Source organism: Chelonia mydas, chromosome 1 (genome assembly GCF_015237465.2).
Source record: "Chelonia mydas isolate rCheMyd1 chromosome 1, rCheMyd1.pri.v2, whole genome shotgun sequence".
NCBI lineage: Eukaryota > Metazoa > Chordata > Testudines > Cheloniidae > Chelonia > Chelonia mydas.
In genome coordinates this window covers 6,584,924-6,604,468 of record NC_057849.1, presented here as the reverse complement: position 1 = coordinate 6,604,468, position 19,545 = coordinate 6,584,924, and the positions used below count along the sequence as shown (strand labels likewise).

The following is a 19,545-nucleotide window of genomic DNA, read 5'->3' as shown; positions in this document are numbered from 1 at the left end:
GGGGAAGGAACCTTGGCAAGGGGTTTCTCCAGTTTCATACTGGAGCTCTGAGCAATCAAACTGCTCTCTTACATATAATGCAAATACTTAGTTGCTACTTAATGGGCAACATGGCTATGCCCCGCCACTATTGCAGTGCCTGAGCACCTCTCAATCTGTAACATATTTATCTATACAACACCTCGTGCAGTAGGGCAGTGTTATTAACAACATGGGGCAGATCTCTAGGCCAGAAGGCATAATTGTGATCACGTATCACTCTATAGCACAGGCCAGAGACCTACCCTCACTTAGGGCAGAGCTGTTAGAACAAAATCCTGTCTTGATTTAACAATTGTCAGTCATGGAGAATCTACCATGGCCCTTGGTAAATTGTTACAATAGTTAATTATGGTTATTGTTAAAAAAAAACACCTTAGTTCCAGTCTGAATGTGTTTCGCTTCAGCTCCCAGCCATTGGATCCTGTTATAACTTTTTCTGCTAGATTGAAGGGTCGATTGTTCATCCTTTGTTCCTCCTCCAGGTACTTACTGATTGTGATCAAGTCACCCCTGAACCTTCTCTTTGTTATGCTAAATCGATTGAGCTCCTGCAGTCTTTCACTCTAAGGCAGGTTTTCTAATCCTTTAATCATTCCCATGGGCTCTTCTCTGAACCCTCTTCAATTTATCGACACTCTAGACGCCAGAGTTAGACACAGGATTCCAGCACTGGTCACAGCAGGTCCAAATACAAAGGTAAAATGATCTCTCTGCTCCTACTGAGATTCCCCTGGTTCTGGGTTCCAGATTGCCCCAGCTTTTTCAGCCATAGCATTGCCCTGGGAGCTAATGTTCAGGTGTTTATGACACATCCCCAGTTTTTTTCTTCCCAGATGTAAACCTTACATTGATCCATAATAAAACACATATTACTGAGGCACAAAGTGAGTTGCCCAAGGTCACGGAAGAAGTCTGTGGAAGAGCCTGGAACTGAAGACAGTTCTTCTGAGGGCCAGGCCAGCACTTTAACCCTGAATCATCCTTCCTCTCTGGGGCTAGTGGCTGGGGAGGGGCAGCTGGCAGCTCAGCATGTTGAGATTACCCAGAGCAGGGTCATAGCAGGCAAGCAACTCCACATGAGCTCCCAATGTGATGCAAAATGGGTGAATGTGACCCATCAGATGACCTAGAGCAGACAGTCATCAAGTGATCCATCCCCTGTTGCACATTCCCACCTTCTGGCAAACACAGGCTAGAGACACCATCCATGCCCAACCAGGCTAATAGCCACTGATGGTCCTATCCTCCATGAACTAATCCAGTTCTTTTTTGACCCCAGTTGTAGTCTTTGCCTTCAGAACATCCTCTGACAAAAAGTTCCACAGATTGACTGTGGTCCATCTCTGGCTTCCAGCCTGGCCAGTGAGCAGAGACTGAGGGGAAGAGGAGCAGATATGGGTGGGGTAATAGAGGGGATGGGGCTCCTGCCTTTCACCTGCTCTCGCCTTTTGAAAAGGTGGCCATCCTACACTGAATGGGCTGGGCTGGGATAGGAGTGAGCTGTGCCTCTGTGGGGGAGCTGAGGCCTGTTTCCACCCATTTGCATTGCTGGGGCAGCACAAACGGAGCGGCCAGGTTGGGAGCGTGGGCCTTAGTCTCTTGCCAAGACTCCTGCGTGTCAGACCCTCACTAGCACATGCAGCTCTGCTCTGGCTAGGGAGCATTGCAGTCAGATGGGGGTGAACTCAGCAGGTGTGCAGTGTGCAGAGCCATCAGTGGGAGAGGGGCTGCCTGAATGGCTTCTCCTGGGGCTCCAGCATTAATCAAGTCTCCGACATGACTCAGTCCCAAGCACCTAGCTGAGGGCGTAGGGGAAGGGTTGGTATCCGTGCTCCTCGCATGGCCTCTGTCCACACCTGGTGCAGGGCCCATAGTTCACGAAGAACCCAGAGTGCTCGGGAAGGGCCAGGATTGTGAATGCAGAGCAGCTTTGCAGATATTGTCATGGCCCTTGGATGTTTAACCAGAGATGAGAAAATGACAGGCCAGGTGTAATGGGAAAGAACATCTACGTCCCTTCTCTTTATTGACTGCATTGACATAAAATCTAAGGTCACAGCAGCAACTGATACAGCTCTTAATGGGCCCAAATCCTACAGGATCCCTGGCTTTCTATGGACACAGTCACTTTGTAAATGCTGCTGCTTGCCTTGGTCTCTTTCCCGCAGTGCCCTGTCCTCCAACATCAGAGCCTCTCTGCTGGCCACAAGCCTTAGAACCTCTCTGAACCTCTGTCTATAGAGAGAAGATCAGTAATGCATGTCATCTCAGGTGTAACGGTCCAGGATGGAATAGGCAGCCTGTGATTTTTGTCTCCTGTGTCACCAGTGCTGGAGCCTGGTGATCAACTGAACCTTCACTTGACGAACACCCTGATTATCCTCGCACGAAGAAGTCTGCTATTCACACTGTACACAATTGGGTTCATCAGGGGCGGGACCAGCAAGTAGATGTAACCCAGGAAAATCTGAGGCAAGGGAGAGGAGCCCTTCCCAAATCTGTGTATCACAGACAGGCCAATCATTGGCGTATAGAAGAGCAGGACAGCACAGAGGTGGGAGACGCAGGTGTTCAGGGCCCTGACACGCTCCGCGTGGGACGCAATGCTTAGTGCTGTTTTGAGGATCATCACATAAGATAGGAGGATAAGTAGTGAGTCCAAACCAACTGTGGAGATTATTATGAACAAGCCATAGATGCTGTTGACCGTGATGTCTGAACAAGCTATCTTCATGACATCCTGGTGCAGGCAGTAGGAATGGGAGAGGACATTGGCTCGACAGTATTGGAACCGTTTCAGGAGAAAGGGGAGCGGGAATATTAAGGCCACTCCTCTTAGAACAAACACCAGTCCAATCTTGGCTATTCTAGGTGGGGTTAAGATAGAAGCATATCTCAGAGGGTCACGAATCGCAACAAAGCGGTCAAAGGCCATAGACAGGAGCACAGAGGATTCAATGAATGAAAGCGAGTGGATGAAGAACAGCTGCGCTAAACAAGCATTGAAACTGATCTCCCTAGAGTTAGACCACAATATGCCCAGTATTGTCGGTATGGTGGCTATCGATAAGCCAAGGTCTGTGACAGCCAACATGGAAAGGAAAATGTACATAGGCTCATGGAGTCTTGGATCTGTTTTTATAATGAACAGAATGACTGAATTTCCTACTATTGAAATAACATACATTAAGCAGAAAGGGATAGAGATCCAGAGATGGATGTCTTCCTGCCCAGGTATTGCGGTGAGAAGGAACACTGCAGAGTTGAATTTGGTGTCATTTAGAGCTGACATCATGGACTTGGAAGGTCCCAGGAGTTTTGAACTCTCCTTCCTGAAAGGAAAAAGAACAGGAGACTAGATGATATTTAATGACACATTTTTCTTCTCTCAGTGCAAGTCTAGAGACTCCCAGGAGCTCAAGGAGAATCAGCAAAAACATAGTCTGGATTTACACCACAAACAGGAAAACAGGCGCTGCCAGACTGGATCAGGCCTTTAATCCATCTAGCCCAGTGGCCAGTTCCAGATTGTAGAATCATAGAACTGGAAGGGACCTCGAGAGGTCATCAAGTCCAGTCCCCTGCATGCATGCCAGGACCATTACCATCTAGACCATCCCTGACAGGTGTTTGTCTAACCTACTCTTAAAAATCTCCAATGATGGAGATTCCACAACCTCCCTAGACAATTTATTCCAGTGCCTAACCACCCTGACAGTTAGGAATATTTTCCTAATGTCCAACCTAAGCCTCCCTTGCTGCAATTTAAGCCCATTCCTTCTTGTCCTATCATCAGAGTTTAAAGAGAGACATTTTTCTCCCTCCTCCTTGTAACCACCTTTTAGGAACTTGAAAACTGTTATTATGTCCCCTCTCAGTCTTCTCTTTTTCAGACTAAACAGACCCACTTCTTTCAATCTTCCCTCATAAGTCATATTTTCCAGACCCCTAATCATCCTTTTTGCTCTTCTCTGGACTCTCTCCAACTTGTCCATATCTTTCCTGAAATGTGGTGCCCAGAACTGGACACAATACTCCAGTTGAGGCTTAATCAGTGCAGAGTAGAGTGTAAGAATTACTTTTCATGTCTTGCTTAAAACCTCCTACTAATACATCCGAGAATGATGTTTGCTTTTTTTGCAACAATGTTACACTTTTGACTCATATTTACCTTGTGGATCACTAGGACCCCCAGATCCCTTTCTGCAGTACTCCTTCCTAGGCAGTCATTTCCCATTCTCTATGTGCATCTGATTGTTCCTTCCTAATTGGAGTACTTTGCATTTGTCCTTATTAATGATTCAGAGGAAAGTGGAAGAAGCCCTGCAATAGACAGCTCTGAAAAAACCTGCTCCCAGAGCAAGTTTTCCCCTGACACACGCTAGTTAGCCATATTTTGTAGTGTAAATCAGAAAGGTTTAGAGCCCTTCCAATACTTTTAAAGTAATCCTCACTACTGTAATTGGATTTTCTGGTTACCCATAAACACATCCAGTCCCTCTTTGAAAGCTTCTAAGGTCATGGCTCCATTGATATCTTGTGGCGGGGAGTTCCACAGCTTACTTAAGCACTATGTGATTTTACAATTGTGACCTTCACACAGACTCACTTTTTGGACCTCCACTTCTGCGTTTGGCCCATTGAATCATGACATGTGTAGAAACACATTGCAATTGCATGGTGAAAATGGTCATTGCATTTATCTGTCCTGAATTAAAACTATTTATAAACTTTTCATTGCCTTGTTGTTTATTTTCCCCACTCCTGAGAATCCAAATTATGCCACTGCCTCTTTGCAGCATATGGGATACATTTTAGGACCACATTCTGAATTCAATAACATTGGCTCCAAGCACATCACTCCACATTTACATGTGTAAATGCTATCCGAACAGGGCTCCATTAACTTTCCTTCACCAAATTCTCCCAGTGATACACTCTGACCTCCAAGAATCTCTCCAGGCTTTGCCTGGCCAGTATTGACAGAAACTAGAGATATAGATCATCCTCACAGGACCTGCATCCTCTCCCCGTGCAACAGTCTGTAGATATCTGGTAAGTTACAAGCCAACAGACAGTTACTTCAGCAGGGCATGGGAAGGGTTGGTGTCACAAAAGGGTGAATAGTGCAAACACTAGTTTTGTACTTATATCCAGGTGAGTGTGCAAGTTACTTCATCCATGCTCATGTAACAGGTGTTGGGTTTAAATTACATGCAAGCACTACTGCACTTCCCTTTCCTGCACCTCAGCTCTACTCTTTGCTGAATCACGGACCAGCAGTTCTGTTGGCTTATGACATTGAAAATGCATTTGATGATTAAATTTCCAGGAGTAAATAAACCCAAGGAGATTTGAGAACTAGTCATTGATATTCCGTGTGGTCTCCTCTCACTCAGCCCCTGGCAGGGTCGGCCCCAGAGCACATGGCACCTCTAGAAATGGGACCCCTTGAGAAAACCTGACTCAGGGCATTGGGGTTTTAACACTTGAATGTCAGATTTCTGTGTAGCTTGAGTAACCCACCATGGAGGAGATGTAGGGGAGGGGTTCCCAAGTCATCTAGTTCAGCCTGCCTCCAGCCCCGTCACTGAGTCACCCCAATAGCTCCGCTGAGTCCTCTGCTACTGCCAGAACAGCTGCAAATGGAAAGAGATTGAAGCCTTTCCCCTTCACTTCGCATTGTGAAGATAGTGAAACCTGCCAACATACCCAGTTCCTGCCAGAAGGGGAGTCGCTGACATCAGAGGTCTTCACGGTAAAGGACAAAGAGCCATCGGAGAGGTTGCACGGGCAGCAGGCAGTATCTGTTCAGATACGGAGGCAACTGTCTTTATGAAGCCTGCCGGCACTTTTCCTTGGGGGCCACATGGCCATCAGGGAACCTCAGCTGCTTGGCTTAGCACGCATCAGCTTTAACCCCCGTCATGGTCAATGGCAAACTGCAGGAGGCCAAATCACAGGGGATGTGGTGATGCTGCCCACCTGGACTGCAGCGCCAGTCCTCGTACAGGTTCTATTTTTGGAATCCGCGCTTGTCGTCACTGTTCATATGTTTCTGATTAGTCATATGGCTCCCTCAGGGGAGGCCAAGTGGTTATGATGATGCTGTCAGAGCTGTGTCTTGCTGAAATAAAAACAACATAGGACCAGATTTCTTCCCAGCAGCCCCCTTTCCTGCATTACAAACCCAGGGTGCAGGCCGGGGAAGGTAGATTCCACAAGGCTTCCCACATGGAAATTTCCCTCCGATCACTCCAGGACAGGAGGTCCCTTCCCTTCTCCCTGAGCAATGAAAAGGGAGAGCAAGGGTCCAGGGATCCCCAAGTTATGCATGGATGTCAGTGATCCACTGCACAGGGTAGAGGGGGCTGCACAGAGATGAGAAGTTTGGGATCCAGGGAGCTGCAGCTGGGCAGCATCATGGCAACTGAGCACTCAGAGAAAAAATATATAAAAAAAATGGATGAAAAAGGAAACATTTCAGTTTAGATCAAAATTTATCATGGGCAAAAAAAACCCCTCTCTGTTTTCCAGCCCAGCTCTAGCTCCAAGAATGGGCCTTGATCACTCATGTTACAGGAACACGCCCCTAGGAGGCAGCACTAGCCCCCCATCAGCCTCCCACACAGAGCAACCCCTGGATTTCTGACTGGGTGGGGCTGTGCCACCTCTTTAACAGAGGGAGCCACTGACCATCAGAGGTTTAGAGACATTGAGACCATTTGCCTGCATCCCTGACCATCTTGGCTAACAGCTGCTGATGGACCAATCCTCCAGGAACTTACCTAATTCTATTTGGATCAGTTCTAGTTTTGGCCTTCACAACATCTCTTGGCAATGAGTGCCACAGGCTGTGTGTTGTGTGAAGAAGTACTTTCTTTTATCTGTTTTAAACCCTTCCTGGTTTGTGAGCAGCAGGTCCACAAGAGCTCCGCCCGTAGTTCTAGCCAGCTTTCTATCCACCGTATAATCCAGACTTCTTTAACTTGCTGGAAAGAATACTGTAGGAGTCCATATCAATAGCTTTGCTAAAGTTAAGATATATCAAGTCCACCGCTTTCGCCATATTCACAGAGCAAGGTATCTCAATATAGAAGGCAATGAGATAGGTCATGCATGACTTGCACTTGGTGAATCCATGTTGACTGTTCCTGATTACCTTCCTCTCCTCCAAGTGCTTCAAAATGGACTCCCTGAGGATCTGCTCCATGATTATACCAGGGGCTGAGGTGAGACTGACCGGTCTGTAGTTCCCCGGGTTCTCTTTTTTCCCTTTTTTAAATATGGTCACTGCATTTTCTTTTACAATCATCTGGGATCTCTCCTGATCACCACAAGTTTTCAAAGATAATGTCCAATGCTCTGGAATCTCCTCAGCCAACTCCCTCAGCACCCTCAGATACATTAGATCTGGACCAATAGACTTGTGAATGTCCAGCTTTTCTAAATAGTCCTTAACTTGTTCTTTCACCACTGAAGGCTGCTCACCTCCTCCCCATTCTGTGCTGCCCTGTAGAGCAGTCTGGGAGCTGACCTTGTCTGTGAAGATGGAGGCAAAAAAAGCATTGAGTACTTCAGCTTTTTCCACATCCTCTGTCACTACGTTGCCTCCCCCATTCAGTAAGGGTACCACACTTTCCCTGACCTTGTTGCTAACATACCTGTAGAAAGCCTTCTTGCTACCCTTCACATCCCTTGCTAGCTGCAACTCCAGTTGTGCTTTGGCCTTCCTGATTTTACTCCTGCATGCTCAAGCAATATTTTTATATTCCTCCCTAGTCATCTGCCCAAATTTCCACGTCTTGTAAACTTCCTTTTATTGTTTTTGCTCACCAAAGGTTTTTCTGTTAAGCCAAGCTGGTCGCCTGCCATACTTCCTGTTCTTTCTGAACATCAGGATGGTTTGTTCCTGTGCCCTAAATAAGGCTTCCTTAAAATACAGCCAGGTCTCCTGGACTCCTTTTCCCCTCATATTAGCCTCCCAGGGGATCCTGCCCATCAGTTCCCTATGGGAGTCAAAGTCTGCTTTTCTGAAATCCAGGGTCCATGTTCTGCTGCTCTCCTTTCTTCCTTTTGTCAGGATCCTGAATGCGACCATCTCATGGTCGCTACTGCCCAGGTTGTCATCCAATTCTACTTCCCCTACCATTTCTTCCCTGTTTGTGAGCAGCAGGTCAAGAGGAGCACGGCCCCTAGTTGGTTCCTGCAGCACTTGCTCTCGGCAGTTTTCCTCAACACTCTCCAAGAACTTCCTGGATTGTCTGTACACTCTTTTATTGTTCTCCCAGCAGATGTCAGGTGATTGAAGTCCCACATGAAAACCAGGGCCTGTGATCTGGAAACTTCTGTTAGGTGTCCAAAAAAAGCCCTTATCTATCTCCTCCTCCTGGCCTGGTGGTTTATAGCAGACTCCCAGCACGACATCACCCTTGTTGCTTTTCCCTCTAAAGAAGACTCTCAACAGGCTTTTCTCCAGTTTCATACTGGAGATCTGAGCAATCAAACTGTTCTCTTACATACAGTGCAACTACTTAGCTGCTACTTAATGGGCGACAGGGGATAGCTACGTAGCCATGTCCCGAACTATTGCATAGTTTGAGCACAGCACAATCTGTAACATAGTTATCATTACACCACCCCGAGCAGTAGGGAAGTGCTATTAATACTACTGGGCAGATCCCAAGACCAGAAGGCACCACTGTGATCACATATCACTCTATAGCACAGGGCAGAGACCTGGCCTGACGTAGGGCAGAGCTGTTAGAACAAAATCCTGTCTTGATTAACAATTGTCAAACATGGAGAATCTACCACGGCCCTTGGTAACTTGTTCCAATAGTTAAGTATGGTTATTGTTAAAAAAAAAACCTTAGTTCCAGTCTGAATGTGTTTCGCTTCAGCTTCCAGCCATTGGATCCTGTTATAACTTTCTCTGCTCGATTGAAGGGCCCATTGTTAAACTTTTGTTCCTCATTCAGGTAATTGCAGACTGTGATCAAGTCACCCCTGAACCTTTTCATTGTTATGCTAAATCGGTTGAGATCCTGGAGTCTATCACTCTAAAACAGGTTTTCTAATCCTTGAATCATTCCCATGGGCTCGTCTCTGAACTCGCTCCAATTTCTCAAAACTCTAGGCACGAGAGTTAGTCACAGGATCCCAGCACTGGTCTCACCAATGCCAAAATCAGATTTAAAATAACCTCTCTGCTCCTACTGAGATTCCCCTAGTTCTACATCACAGATTGCCCCTGCTTTTTCGGCCACAGCACCACTCTGGGAGCTAATGTTCAGGTGTTTCTGACCCGCCCCCAGTCTTTTTCAGACTCACTGCTTCCCAGTATTGGGTCCCCCATCCAGTAAAGATGGCCTCCATCCCTTCTTCCTAGATGTAAACCTCTACACTGATCCGTAATAAAACACAGATTGCTGAGGCACAAAGTGAGTTGCCCAAGGTCACAAGGGAGTCAATGGACGAGCCTGGAATCATAGAATCATAGAATATCAGGGTTGGAAGGGACCTCAGGAGGTCATCTAGTCCAACCCCCTGCTCAGAGCAGGACCAATCCCCAACTAAATCATCCCAGCCAGGGTTTTGTCAAGCCTGACCTTAAAAACTTCTAAGGAAGGAGATTCCACCACCTCCATAGGTAACGCATTCCAGTGTTTCACCACGCTCCTAGTGAAAAAGTTTTTCCTAATATCTAACCTAAACCTCCCCCACTGCAACTTGAGACCATTACTCCTCGTTCTGTCATCTGCTACCACTGAGAACAGTCTAGATCCATCCTCTCTGGAACCCCCTTTCAGATAATTGAAAGCAGCTATCAAAACCCCTCTCATTCTTCTCTTCTGCACACTAAACAATCGAAGTTCCCTCAGCCTCTCCTCATAAGTCATGTGTTCCAGTCCCCTAATCATTTTTGTTGCCCTCCGCTGGACTCTCTCCAATTTTTCCACCTCCTTCTTGTATTGTGGGGCCCAAAACTGGATACAGTACTCCAGATGAGGCCTCACTAATGTCGAATAGAGGGGAACAATCACGTCCCTCGATCTGCTGGCAATGCCCCTACTTAAACATCCCAAAATGCCATTGGCCTTCTTGGCAACAAGGGCACACTGTTGACTCATATCCAGCTTCTTGTCCACTGTAACCCCTAAGTCCTTTTCTGCAGAACTGCTGCCAAGCCATTCAGTCCCTAGTCTGTAATGGTGCATGGGATTCTTGCGTCCTAAGTGCAGGACTCTGCACTTGTCCTTGTTGAACCTCATCAGTTTTCTTTTGGCCCAAGCCTCTAATTTGTCTAGGGCCCACTGTATCTTATCCCTACCCTCCAGTGTCTACCTCTCCTCCCAGTTTAGTGTCATCTGCAAACTTGCTGAGGGTGCAATCCACACCATCCTCCAGATCATTAATGAAGATATTGAACAAAACCGACCCTAGAACCGACCCTTGGGGCACTCCACTTGATACTGGCTGCCAACTAGACATGGAGCCATTGATCACTACCCATTGAGCCTGACAATCTAGCCAGCTATCTATCCACCTTATTGTCCATTCATGCAGCCCATATTTCTTTAACTTACTGGCAAGCATACTGTGGGAGACCGTGTCAAAAGCTTTGCTGAAGTCAAGGAATAACACGTCCACTGCTTTCCCCTCATCCACAGAGCCAGTTATCTCGTCATAGAAAACAATTAGATTAGCCAGGCATGACTTGCCCTTGGTAAATCCATGCTGACTGTTCCTGATCACTTTCCTCCCCTCGAAGTGCTTCAGAATTGATTCCTTGAAAACCTGCTCCATTATTTTTCCCGGGACTGAGGTGAGGCTGACTGGCCTGTAGTTTCCAGGATCCTCCTTCTACCCTTTTTTAAAGATAGGCACTACATAAGCCTTTTTCCAGTCGTCCGGCACCTCCCCCGATCACCATGAGTTTTCAAAGATAACGGCCAATGGTTCTGCAGTCACATTCACCAACTCCTTTAGCACTCTCGGATGCAGCGCATCCGGCCGCATGGACTTGTGCTTGTCCAGCTTTTCTAAATAGTCCCGAACCACTTCTTTCTTCACAGAGGGCTGGTCACCTCCTCCCCATGCTGTGCTGCCCAGTGCAATAATCTGGGAGCTGACCTTGTTCGTGAAGGCAGAGGCAAAAACAGCATTGAGTACATTACTTTTTTCCACATCCTCTGTCACGAGATTGCCTCCTTCATTCAGGAAGGGGCCCACACTTTCCTTGACTTTCTTCTTGTTGCTAACATACCTGAAGAAACCCTTCTTGTTACTCTTAACATCTCTTGCTAGCTGCAACTCCAGGTGTGATTTGGCCTTCCTGATTTCACTCCTGCATGCCCAAGCAATATTTTTATACTCCTCCCTGGTCATTTGTCCAAGCTTCCACTTCTTGTAAGCTTCTTTTTTGTGTTTAAGATCAGCAAGGATTTCACTGTTAAGCCAAGCTGGTCACCTGCCATATTTACTATTCTTTCTACACATCGAGATGGTTTGTCCCTGTAACCTCAATAAGGATTCTTTAAAATACAGCCAGCTCTCCTGAACTCCTTTCTCCCTTATGTTATTCTCCCAGGGGATCCTACCCATCAGTTCCCTGAGGTTGTCAAAGTCTGCTTTTCTGAAGTCCAGGGTCCGTATTCTTCTGCTCTCCTTTCTTCCCTGTGTCAGGATCCTGAACTCGACCATCTCATGGTCATTACCTCCCAGGTTCCCATCCACTTTTGCTTCCCCTACTAATTCTTCCCAGTTTGTGAGCAGCAGGTCAAGAAGAGCTCTGCCCTAGTTGGTTCCTCCAGCACTTGCACAAGGAAATTGTCCCTGACACTTTCCAAAAACTTCCTGGATTGTCTGTGCACCTCTGTATTGCTCTCCCAGCAGACATCAGGGTGATTGAAGTCTCCCGTGAGAACCAGGGCCTGCGATCTAGTAACTTCCATTAGTTGCCTGAAGAAAGCCTCATCCACCTCATCCCCCTAGTCTGGTGGTCTGTAGCAGACTCCCACCACGACATCACCCTTGTTGCTCACACTTCTAAACTTAATCCAGAGACTCTCTGGTTTTTCTGCAGCTTCAAACCGGAGTTCTGAGCAGTCATACTGCTCCCTTACATACAGTGCAACTCCCCCACCTTTTCTGCCCTTCCTGTCCTTCCTGAACAGTTTATAACCATCCATGACAGTACTCCAGTCATGTGAGTTATCCCACCAAGTCTCTGTTATTCCAATCACATCATAACTCCTTGACTGTGCCAGGACTTCCAGTTCTCCCTGCTTGTTTCCCAGGCTTCTTGCATTTGTGTATAGGCACTTGAGATAACTTGCTAATCGTCCCTCTTTCTCAGTATGAGGCAGGAGCCCTGCCCTGTCGCGCGCTCCTGCTCGTGCTTCCTCCCGGTATCCCACGTCCCCACTTACCTCAGGGCTTTGGTCTCCTTCCCCCGGTGAACCTAGTTTAAAGCCCTCCTCACTACGTTAGCCAGCCTGCCTGCGAAGATGCTCTTCCTGAAGCCAGTTCTTCTGAGTCGCAGGCCAGCACTTTATCCGCTGAGCCATCCCTCCTCTTTGGGGTTAGTTGCTGGGGAGGGAGCAACTGACAGCTCAGCATGCTGAGATAACCAGAAATTTAGGGAATTATACTCCTGTGATATCCTTGAACAATAACCCAAGAACAATTCCCTTGCCAGATGATAATGCTGAGTTCTGCTTTCTCCTGAATCTATTGAGGGACAGATACATTTGCCAGGGCACAGAGCAGGGGTCCTAGTGGATGAGCAACTCCACATGAGCTCCCACAGTGACGCAAAATAGGTGAATATGATGCACAGACACATAGGCCTGAAAGAGACCTCCTGGGTCAATGAGTCCTGTCCCCTGCTCTGGCAGGTATCCCTGGCATATAGCCCAGTGCTTAAACCTGTCAAGCTCAATCTTAAAATGAGCTGGGTTGTTTCCCTCCCCCCCCACACACTGCTTCTGTTGGGCGGCTGTTCCAGAGCCTCCCTCCTCAGATGGTCAAAAACCTCCTTCTTCTTTCCAGCCTCAGTTTACTCCTGGCCAGCTTCTCCCATTTTGGGGAGGAGGCTATACTGTCCTTTAGCTTCAAGAGTTCTTCTACCTCTGTGGTCTTTCCCCCATCCCCTGATGTATTTATAGAGCAATCCTAGCCCCACTCAGCCTGCCATGTGTTAGGCTAAACCTGCCAAGCTCTTTCAAAATCTCCATGTAAGACAGGACCTCCATTCACTTGCCCATTGTGGGAGCTCTTCTTGGCATTTGTTCCAGTCTGAATTCATCTTTCTTGAATATGAGTAAGACCATAAGAATGGCCCTACTGGGTCAGACCAAAGGTACATAGAGCCCAGCATCGTGTCTTCCGACAGTGGCCAGTGTCAGGTGCCCCAGAGGGAATGAACAGGACAGGGAATCATCAAGTGATCCATCCCCTGTCGCCCATTCCCAGTTTCTGGCAAACACAGGCTAGGGACACCATCCTTGCCCAACCTGACTAATAGCTATTGAGAAACTATGAACTAATCTAGTTCTTTTTTTAACCCTCTTAGAGTCTTGGCCTTAAACAGCATCCTCTGTCAGGGAGATCCACAGGTTGACTGTGTGTTTTATGAATAAAACAAACAAAAGGAAGTATTTCAACCTGCTGCCTACTAATTTCATTTGGTGACTCCTAGTTCTTGTGTTATGAGAAGGAGTAAATAACACTTCCTTATTTATTTTCCCCCACACCAGTCATGAGTTTAGAGACCGCTATCATATCCCCCCTTAGACATCTCTTTTCCAAGCTGAAAAGTCCCAGTCTTATTAATCTGTCCTCATATGGAAGCCGTTCCATATCCCTAATCATTTTTGTTTTCCTTTTCTGAATTTTTTCCAATTCCAATATATCTTTTTTGTGATGGGGTGACCACATCTACGCACAGTGTTCAAGATGTGGGAGTACCATGGAAATATACAGAGGCAATATGATATTTTCTGTCTTATTATCTATCCCTTAATTAATGATTCCCAACATTCTGTTCTCTTTTTTGTCTGCCGTTGCACATTGAGTGGAGATTTTTAGAGAACTATTCACAATTACACCAAGATCTCTTTCTTGAGTGGTAACAGCTAATTTACACCCCATCATTTTATATGTATATTTGGGATTATGCTTTCCAATGTGCATTACTTTGCATTCATCAACATTATGAATAGGACTATTCCCAGTACAGACCGCTGGGGGACACCACTATTTACCTCTCTCTGCTCTGAGAACTGACGTTCACACATGTGATCAGTTATCACCCCTGGGTTGTAGTCTGGGAGCTGGGGAAACACTAAGCCCCCTGACCCACCAGCCTGGGTTCCCTCTCACACTGTACTGCTGTTACAAGTTGCAAAGCCCTCCAGCCTGCGTTTTCACCAGAACACACATAGGTAGGGACACACCCAGCTGGTTACTTGCGGTACACAGTTAAGGCAACTCCCAGCTTCCCCAGGCACACCCCACCTCTGGAGTATAAACCAAAAATTATACCGTCTTGTGCTGCACAGGGAACTCCCTCAATTTGGAGAGGAATACGCAATAGTTTTTACCCCAGAGTTATGATTTGCTCATACTTCACTCCAATTCACTGGTTTAGATAGAGAAAACCAAGTTTATTTACTACAGAAGGTAGATTTTAAGTGATTATAAGTGATAGCGAACAGATCCAAGCAGATTACCTAGAAAATAAATAAAAAACACAAACTAAATTTAATAGATTAAATATGAATGTCAGATTCTCACCCTAAAAGATTATACAAGCAGGCTGCAGATTCTGAAGGAGGAACCCGCACTTGCATTACAGCTTGAAAGCCCCAGGTGTTTCAGCCAGGGTCCAGCACTTCCCCCAGTTCAGTCTCAGGTGTTTTTCTCGGGGTCTTCTTGGGTGATGAGTCAAGAACACCAGATGATGTCACTCCCTGCCTTATACAGTTTTTCATATGGTGAGAACACTTTCATTTAAAGCTTGGTTCCCAGACCAATCTGTTGAAATACTGACTTTTGAAGATGGAGTCACAGCAGCCATTACTTGCCGGTTATCTGTAGCATTCACAGAAAGACTCACCAGGTGGGAGATAAGCTTCTCGTAAGGTCTATTGTTTTTTTCCTAATGGCCCATTGCCCTTAACAGGCCCTTCCACACCCACTATCTAGACTGAAAACATCTTGTCTAGTGGGCATTGCCCAAGTGTAACTACAGTTGAAAAACAGTTACTTAGTCAACATTCAAAACTTCAGATACAAAAATAATGCGTGGATACCAGTAGGGATAATCAGATTCAGTGAATCCTAACTTTTCCAAAGACACCTCAAATGACTTATCATAATTATGCCGTACTCATATCGTAATAATATCGCTGTGAAGAATACGGGCGTGCAGTGTCACAGTGCTGCCCTTCATTGTGTCCGTAAAACTGTACGACCCACTGCCCCCTAAACACATATATTGATATATGCCATGTCGGTGCTTCATTCAAATCAGTTTCAGCTTCTTTGTCTTTCACTTGAGTTTTTGTTGTTGCACGAATGAACCAATGATCCTTTGTACTAAAGGAAAAAGAAACAGATCTATGTACAGATGTTAACGACTTTATATAATGCTGTTCAAGCATAGGAGAAATCCATCCAAATGACACCTGGAGTCAAACACACAGCGTCGTCTGAGGAATGGATCTCTCTGGAGGAATCAGATTTGCTAGTTATCATTACGGTCAGTAAAATGTGCACAGTCAGTTTTTTTTCCCTAAAACTTCTCAAGCCTCCCTCTGAATATATTCCACACTCCTCAAAGGGGGGCTGCCCCCAGGTTAAGAATCTCTGGACAAGGTTATCTAATGGCTCCGTCTGGTCTTAAATTCTGAATCTATGAATCATTGGGCAGGTGTACACTATGGGGACAGGCCTATCTAAGCTATACAGTTTGAGTTATGTTAGCAGTGTAACTTAGATCGACGTAGCTTAGATCTACTTACCGCAGGGCCCACAGCACGCTGGGTCAACAGAAGAAACTCTCCCGTTGACTCCCCTTACTCATCTCATTCTGGTCGAGTACCGGAGTTGATGGGAGAGTGATTGGTGGTCAATTTAGCAGGTCTTCACTAGCCCTGCTAAATCGACCCCCAGTGGATCGATCACCATGCATCGATGAAGACAAGCCCATTATCTTGAGTGGATCATTATCTTGGCTCCAACTTGAACAGGTTGCTACTCAGAACATTCATTCTTTTGTGAAGCCAAGAAGATCTTTTGGACCCAGCCTAGTTTCTCTGGTCTCTGAGAGCATCTTCCCCTCTGTTTGCCCCTTTCTTGCTGAAGCAGCCTTTGCTGAAATCTGTGTGAACCTGGGCCCAGTCACCATAGTGCAGAGGCTCAGAGACATCCAATGGCTTGACCAGAGTCACATATGGCAAGGGAATCAAATCCAGATCTCTTGAGTCACACAGTGATGCCCAGACCACAGGACCAGCCTTCCGAGTAATGACAGGCCCACCTGTATTCTCTGCTGCACTGGCAGAGCTACCCCCTGTGCTGCAGAGAGCGGGGCTAGCAAGGAGCTAGTTAGAGGGGTTGGATTTTCTAGCCTGTTCTTCTCCTGCCTCAGTGGAGTTTAGAGCAGCCTGGGGGCTGGGTGGAACTCCACCTGCTGGTAATGATATCCAAGAGCAGAGCACACTCTGGCCAAGTCCCTGCACACACGTGCCACTGCAGAGTACCAAAGGGGGCCTGAGGTAGCCCTGCAGCTGCCCTGTCCTTCCCTCTAAGTTCCTTGCAATGACTTACTCTCAGCCTGGAATACCTAAAACAAGAGCCCCTTTATGGGTTCACATTAATTCAGTCTTGTCCAAAACACAAGGTCTCCGATCCTCCAGCCCCATCCTCCTCCTTTACTCAGGAGCCCCCCACCACCCTGCTAGTTGGATCAGGCTTGCCGCACCTTCTACCCTTCTCTTACCCTGAGGCATCACCCTCCAGCCAGGCTGGGGCTGGGCCATGGTAAGAGCTGCCCAGGGAGGCCATGCCGCTGTGGGGAGCCTCAGACTCTCCACCTTCCCTGGGAGGGGCTTACTGGGGGTTGGGAAGACAGGCTGGGTTCTGCTCATGGGTCCCCTGCCCAACACAGGTGGAGGGTCTGAGGTTCCTCACATTAGCTCTGGCTCCCTAGTTTCTGGCTTCCAGCCTGACCAGTGAGCAGAGCCTGAGGGGAAGAGGAGCAGACATGGGTGGGGTCACAGAGCAGATTGGGCTCCTGCCGTTCACCCACTTTTGTCTTTTGAATAGATGGTCACCCTACACTGAATGGGCTGGGCTGGGATAGGAGCCAGCGTGCCTCTTGGGGGGGCGGAGGCCTGTTTCCACCCCTTTGCATGGCTGGGGCAGCATAAAATAAGTGAACGGGGAGGGAACCTGAGCCTGAGTCTCTTGTCAGCTCTGCTGTGTGTCAGACCCTCACTAGCACACGCAGCTCCGCTCTGGCTACGGAGCATTAGAGTCCGATGTGGGTGAACTCAGGAGGTGTGCAGAGGCATCAGTTGGGGAGGGGCTGCCTGAATGGCTTCTCCTGGGGCTCCAGCATTAATCATGTCTCTGACACGACTCAGTCACAAGCACCTGGCTGAGGGCGTGGGGGAAGGGCGGATGTCCGTGCGCCTTGAATGGCCCTGTCCACAGTTGGTGCAAGGCCCATGGATCACGCAGCACCCAGAGTGCTCAGGAAGGAGAAGGACTGTGAATGCAGAACAGCCCTGCAGATATTGTCATGGCCCCTGGATATTTAACCAGAGCTGAGACAGTGACAGGCCAGGTGTAATGGGAAACAGCATCCACATCCCTTCTCTTTATTGACTGCATTGACATAAAATCTAAGGTCACAGCAGCAACCGATATGGCTCTTAATGGGCCAAAATCCCACAGGACCCCTGGCTCTCCATGGACACAGTCACTTGGTAAATGCTTCTGCCTGGCTTGGCCTCCTTCTCCCATTGCCCTGTCCTCCCACATCAGTGCCTCTCAGCTAGTCCCAGGCCTTGAACCCTGTCTGAACCTCTCTCTACAGAGTGAAGATCAGTAACTCATGTCATCTCAGGTGTAAGGATCTAGGTCACCTGTGTTGTTTGTCTCCCATGTCATCAACGCTGAAGCCGGGTGATGAACGAACCGCTCATTTGATGAATGCCCTCATTATCCTTGCACGAAGATGTTTGCTTTTCACACTGTACACAATTGGGTTCATCGGGGCGGGACCAGCAGGTAGACATATCCCAGGAGAATCTGAAGCAAGGGAGAAGAGCTATTCCCAAATCTGTGTATCACAGACAGGCCAATCATTGGCGTGTAGAAGAGCAGGACAGCACAGAGGTGGGAGACGCAGGTGTTCAGGGCCCTGACACGCTCCACATTGGATGCAATGCTCAGCACTGTTTTGAGGATCATCACATAAGATAGCAGGATGAGCAGGAAGTCCAAACCCACTGTGGAGACTATTATGAACAAGCCATAGATGCTGTTGACCGTGATGTCTGAACAAGCCATCTTCATGACATCCTGGTGCAGGCAGTAGGAATGAGAGAGGACATTGGCTCGACAGTACTGGAACCGTTTCAGGAGAAAGGGGACTGGTAATACTACAGCCAACCCTCTTAGCACAAACACCAGTCCCATCTTAGCTATTCTCTGCATGGTTAGGATAGAAGCATATTTCAGTGGGTGATAGATCGCAACAAAGTGGTCCAAGGCCATTAACAGGAGCACAGAGGATTCAATTAATGAAAATGAGTGGATGAAGAACAGCTGGGCCAAACAAGCATTGAGGCTGATCTCCCTAGAGTTGAACAAGTATATGCCCAGTATTGTCGGTATGGTGACTATCGATAAGCCAAGGTCTGTGATGGCCAACATGGAAAGGAAAATGTACATGGGCTCATGGAGGCTTGGATCTGTTTTTTTAATGAACAGAATGACTGACTTTCCTACTATCAAAATAACATACATTAAACAAAAAGGGATAGAGATGATCCAGAGATGGACGTCATCCTGCCCAGGTATCCCGGTGAGAAGGAATGCTGCAGAGCTGAATTTGGTGTCATTGACAGCTGACATAATATAGTGGGCAGGTCCAAGAAGTTTTGAAATTTCCTTCCTGAAAAGAAAAAGAACAGGAGACTAGATGATATTTAACAAGACATCTTTCTGCTCTCAGTGCAAGTCTAGAGATTCCCAAGAGCTCAAGGAAGATCAGCAAAAATTGTTTTTGATTTACACTGATAGGAAGACATGCACTGCCAGACTGGATCAGATCTGTAGTCCATATAGCCTTGTATCCTGTGGCCAGGTACAGAGGTTTCAATGGAAGGTGGTAGAAGCCTTGCAATAGGCAACTCTGAGATAACCTGCTCCCAGGGAAAGTTTCCCCAGACACCCACTAGTTAGACATATTTTGTGGTGCAA

At 47.2% G+C, this 19,545-nt stretch overlaps 2 protein-coding genes across 2 annotated transcripts; both read right to left on the bottom strand.

Annotated features, from left to right (window-relative positions):
* Positions 1-2,398: 2,398 nt before the first annotated feature.
* Positions 2,399-3,337, bottom strand: LOC102935938 (olfactory receptor 51G2). The gene has a single exon (XM_007071017.3). It carries the CDS (start codon positions 3,335-3,337, stop codon positions 2,399-2,401), a length of 939 nt encoding a protein of 312 aa, XP_007071079.3.
* Positions 3,338-18,327: 14,990 nt separating this feature from the next.
* On the bottom strand, positions 18,328-19,197 carry LOC102936167 (olfactory receptor 51G2-like). The gene has a single exon (XM_037889618.1). The coding sequence runs from the start codon at positions 19,195-19,197 to the stop codon at positions 18,328-18,330; it is 870 nt and encodes a 289-aa protein (XP_037745546.1).
* Positions 19,198-19,545: the final 348 nt, after the last annotated feature.

What these genes read in the sequence shown, in the direction of transcription:
- LOC102935938 (XM_007071017.3), bottom strand. Translation starts at nt 3,337, where the DNA reads ATGATGTCAGCTCTAAATGACACCAAATTCAACTCTGCAGTGTTCCTT.
- LOC102936167 (XM_037889618.1), bottom strand. Translation starts at nt 19,197, where the DNA reads ATGTCAGCTGTCAATGACACCAAATTCAGCTCTGCAGCATTCCTTCTC.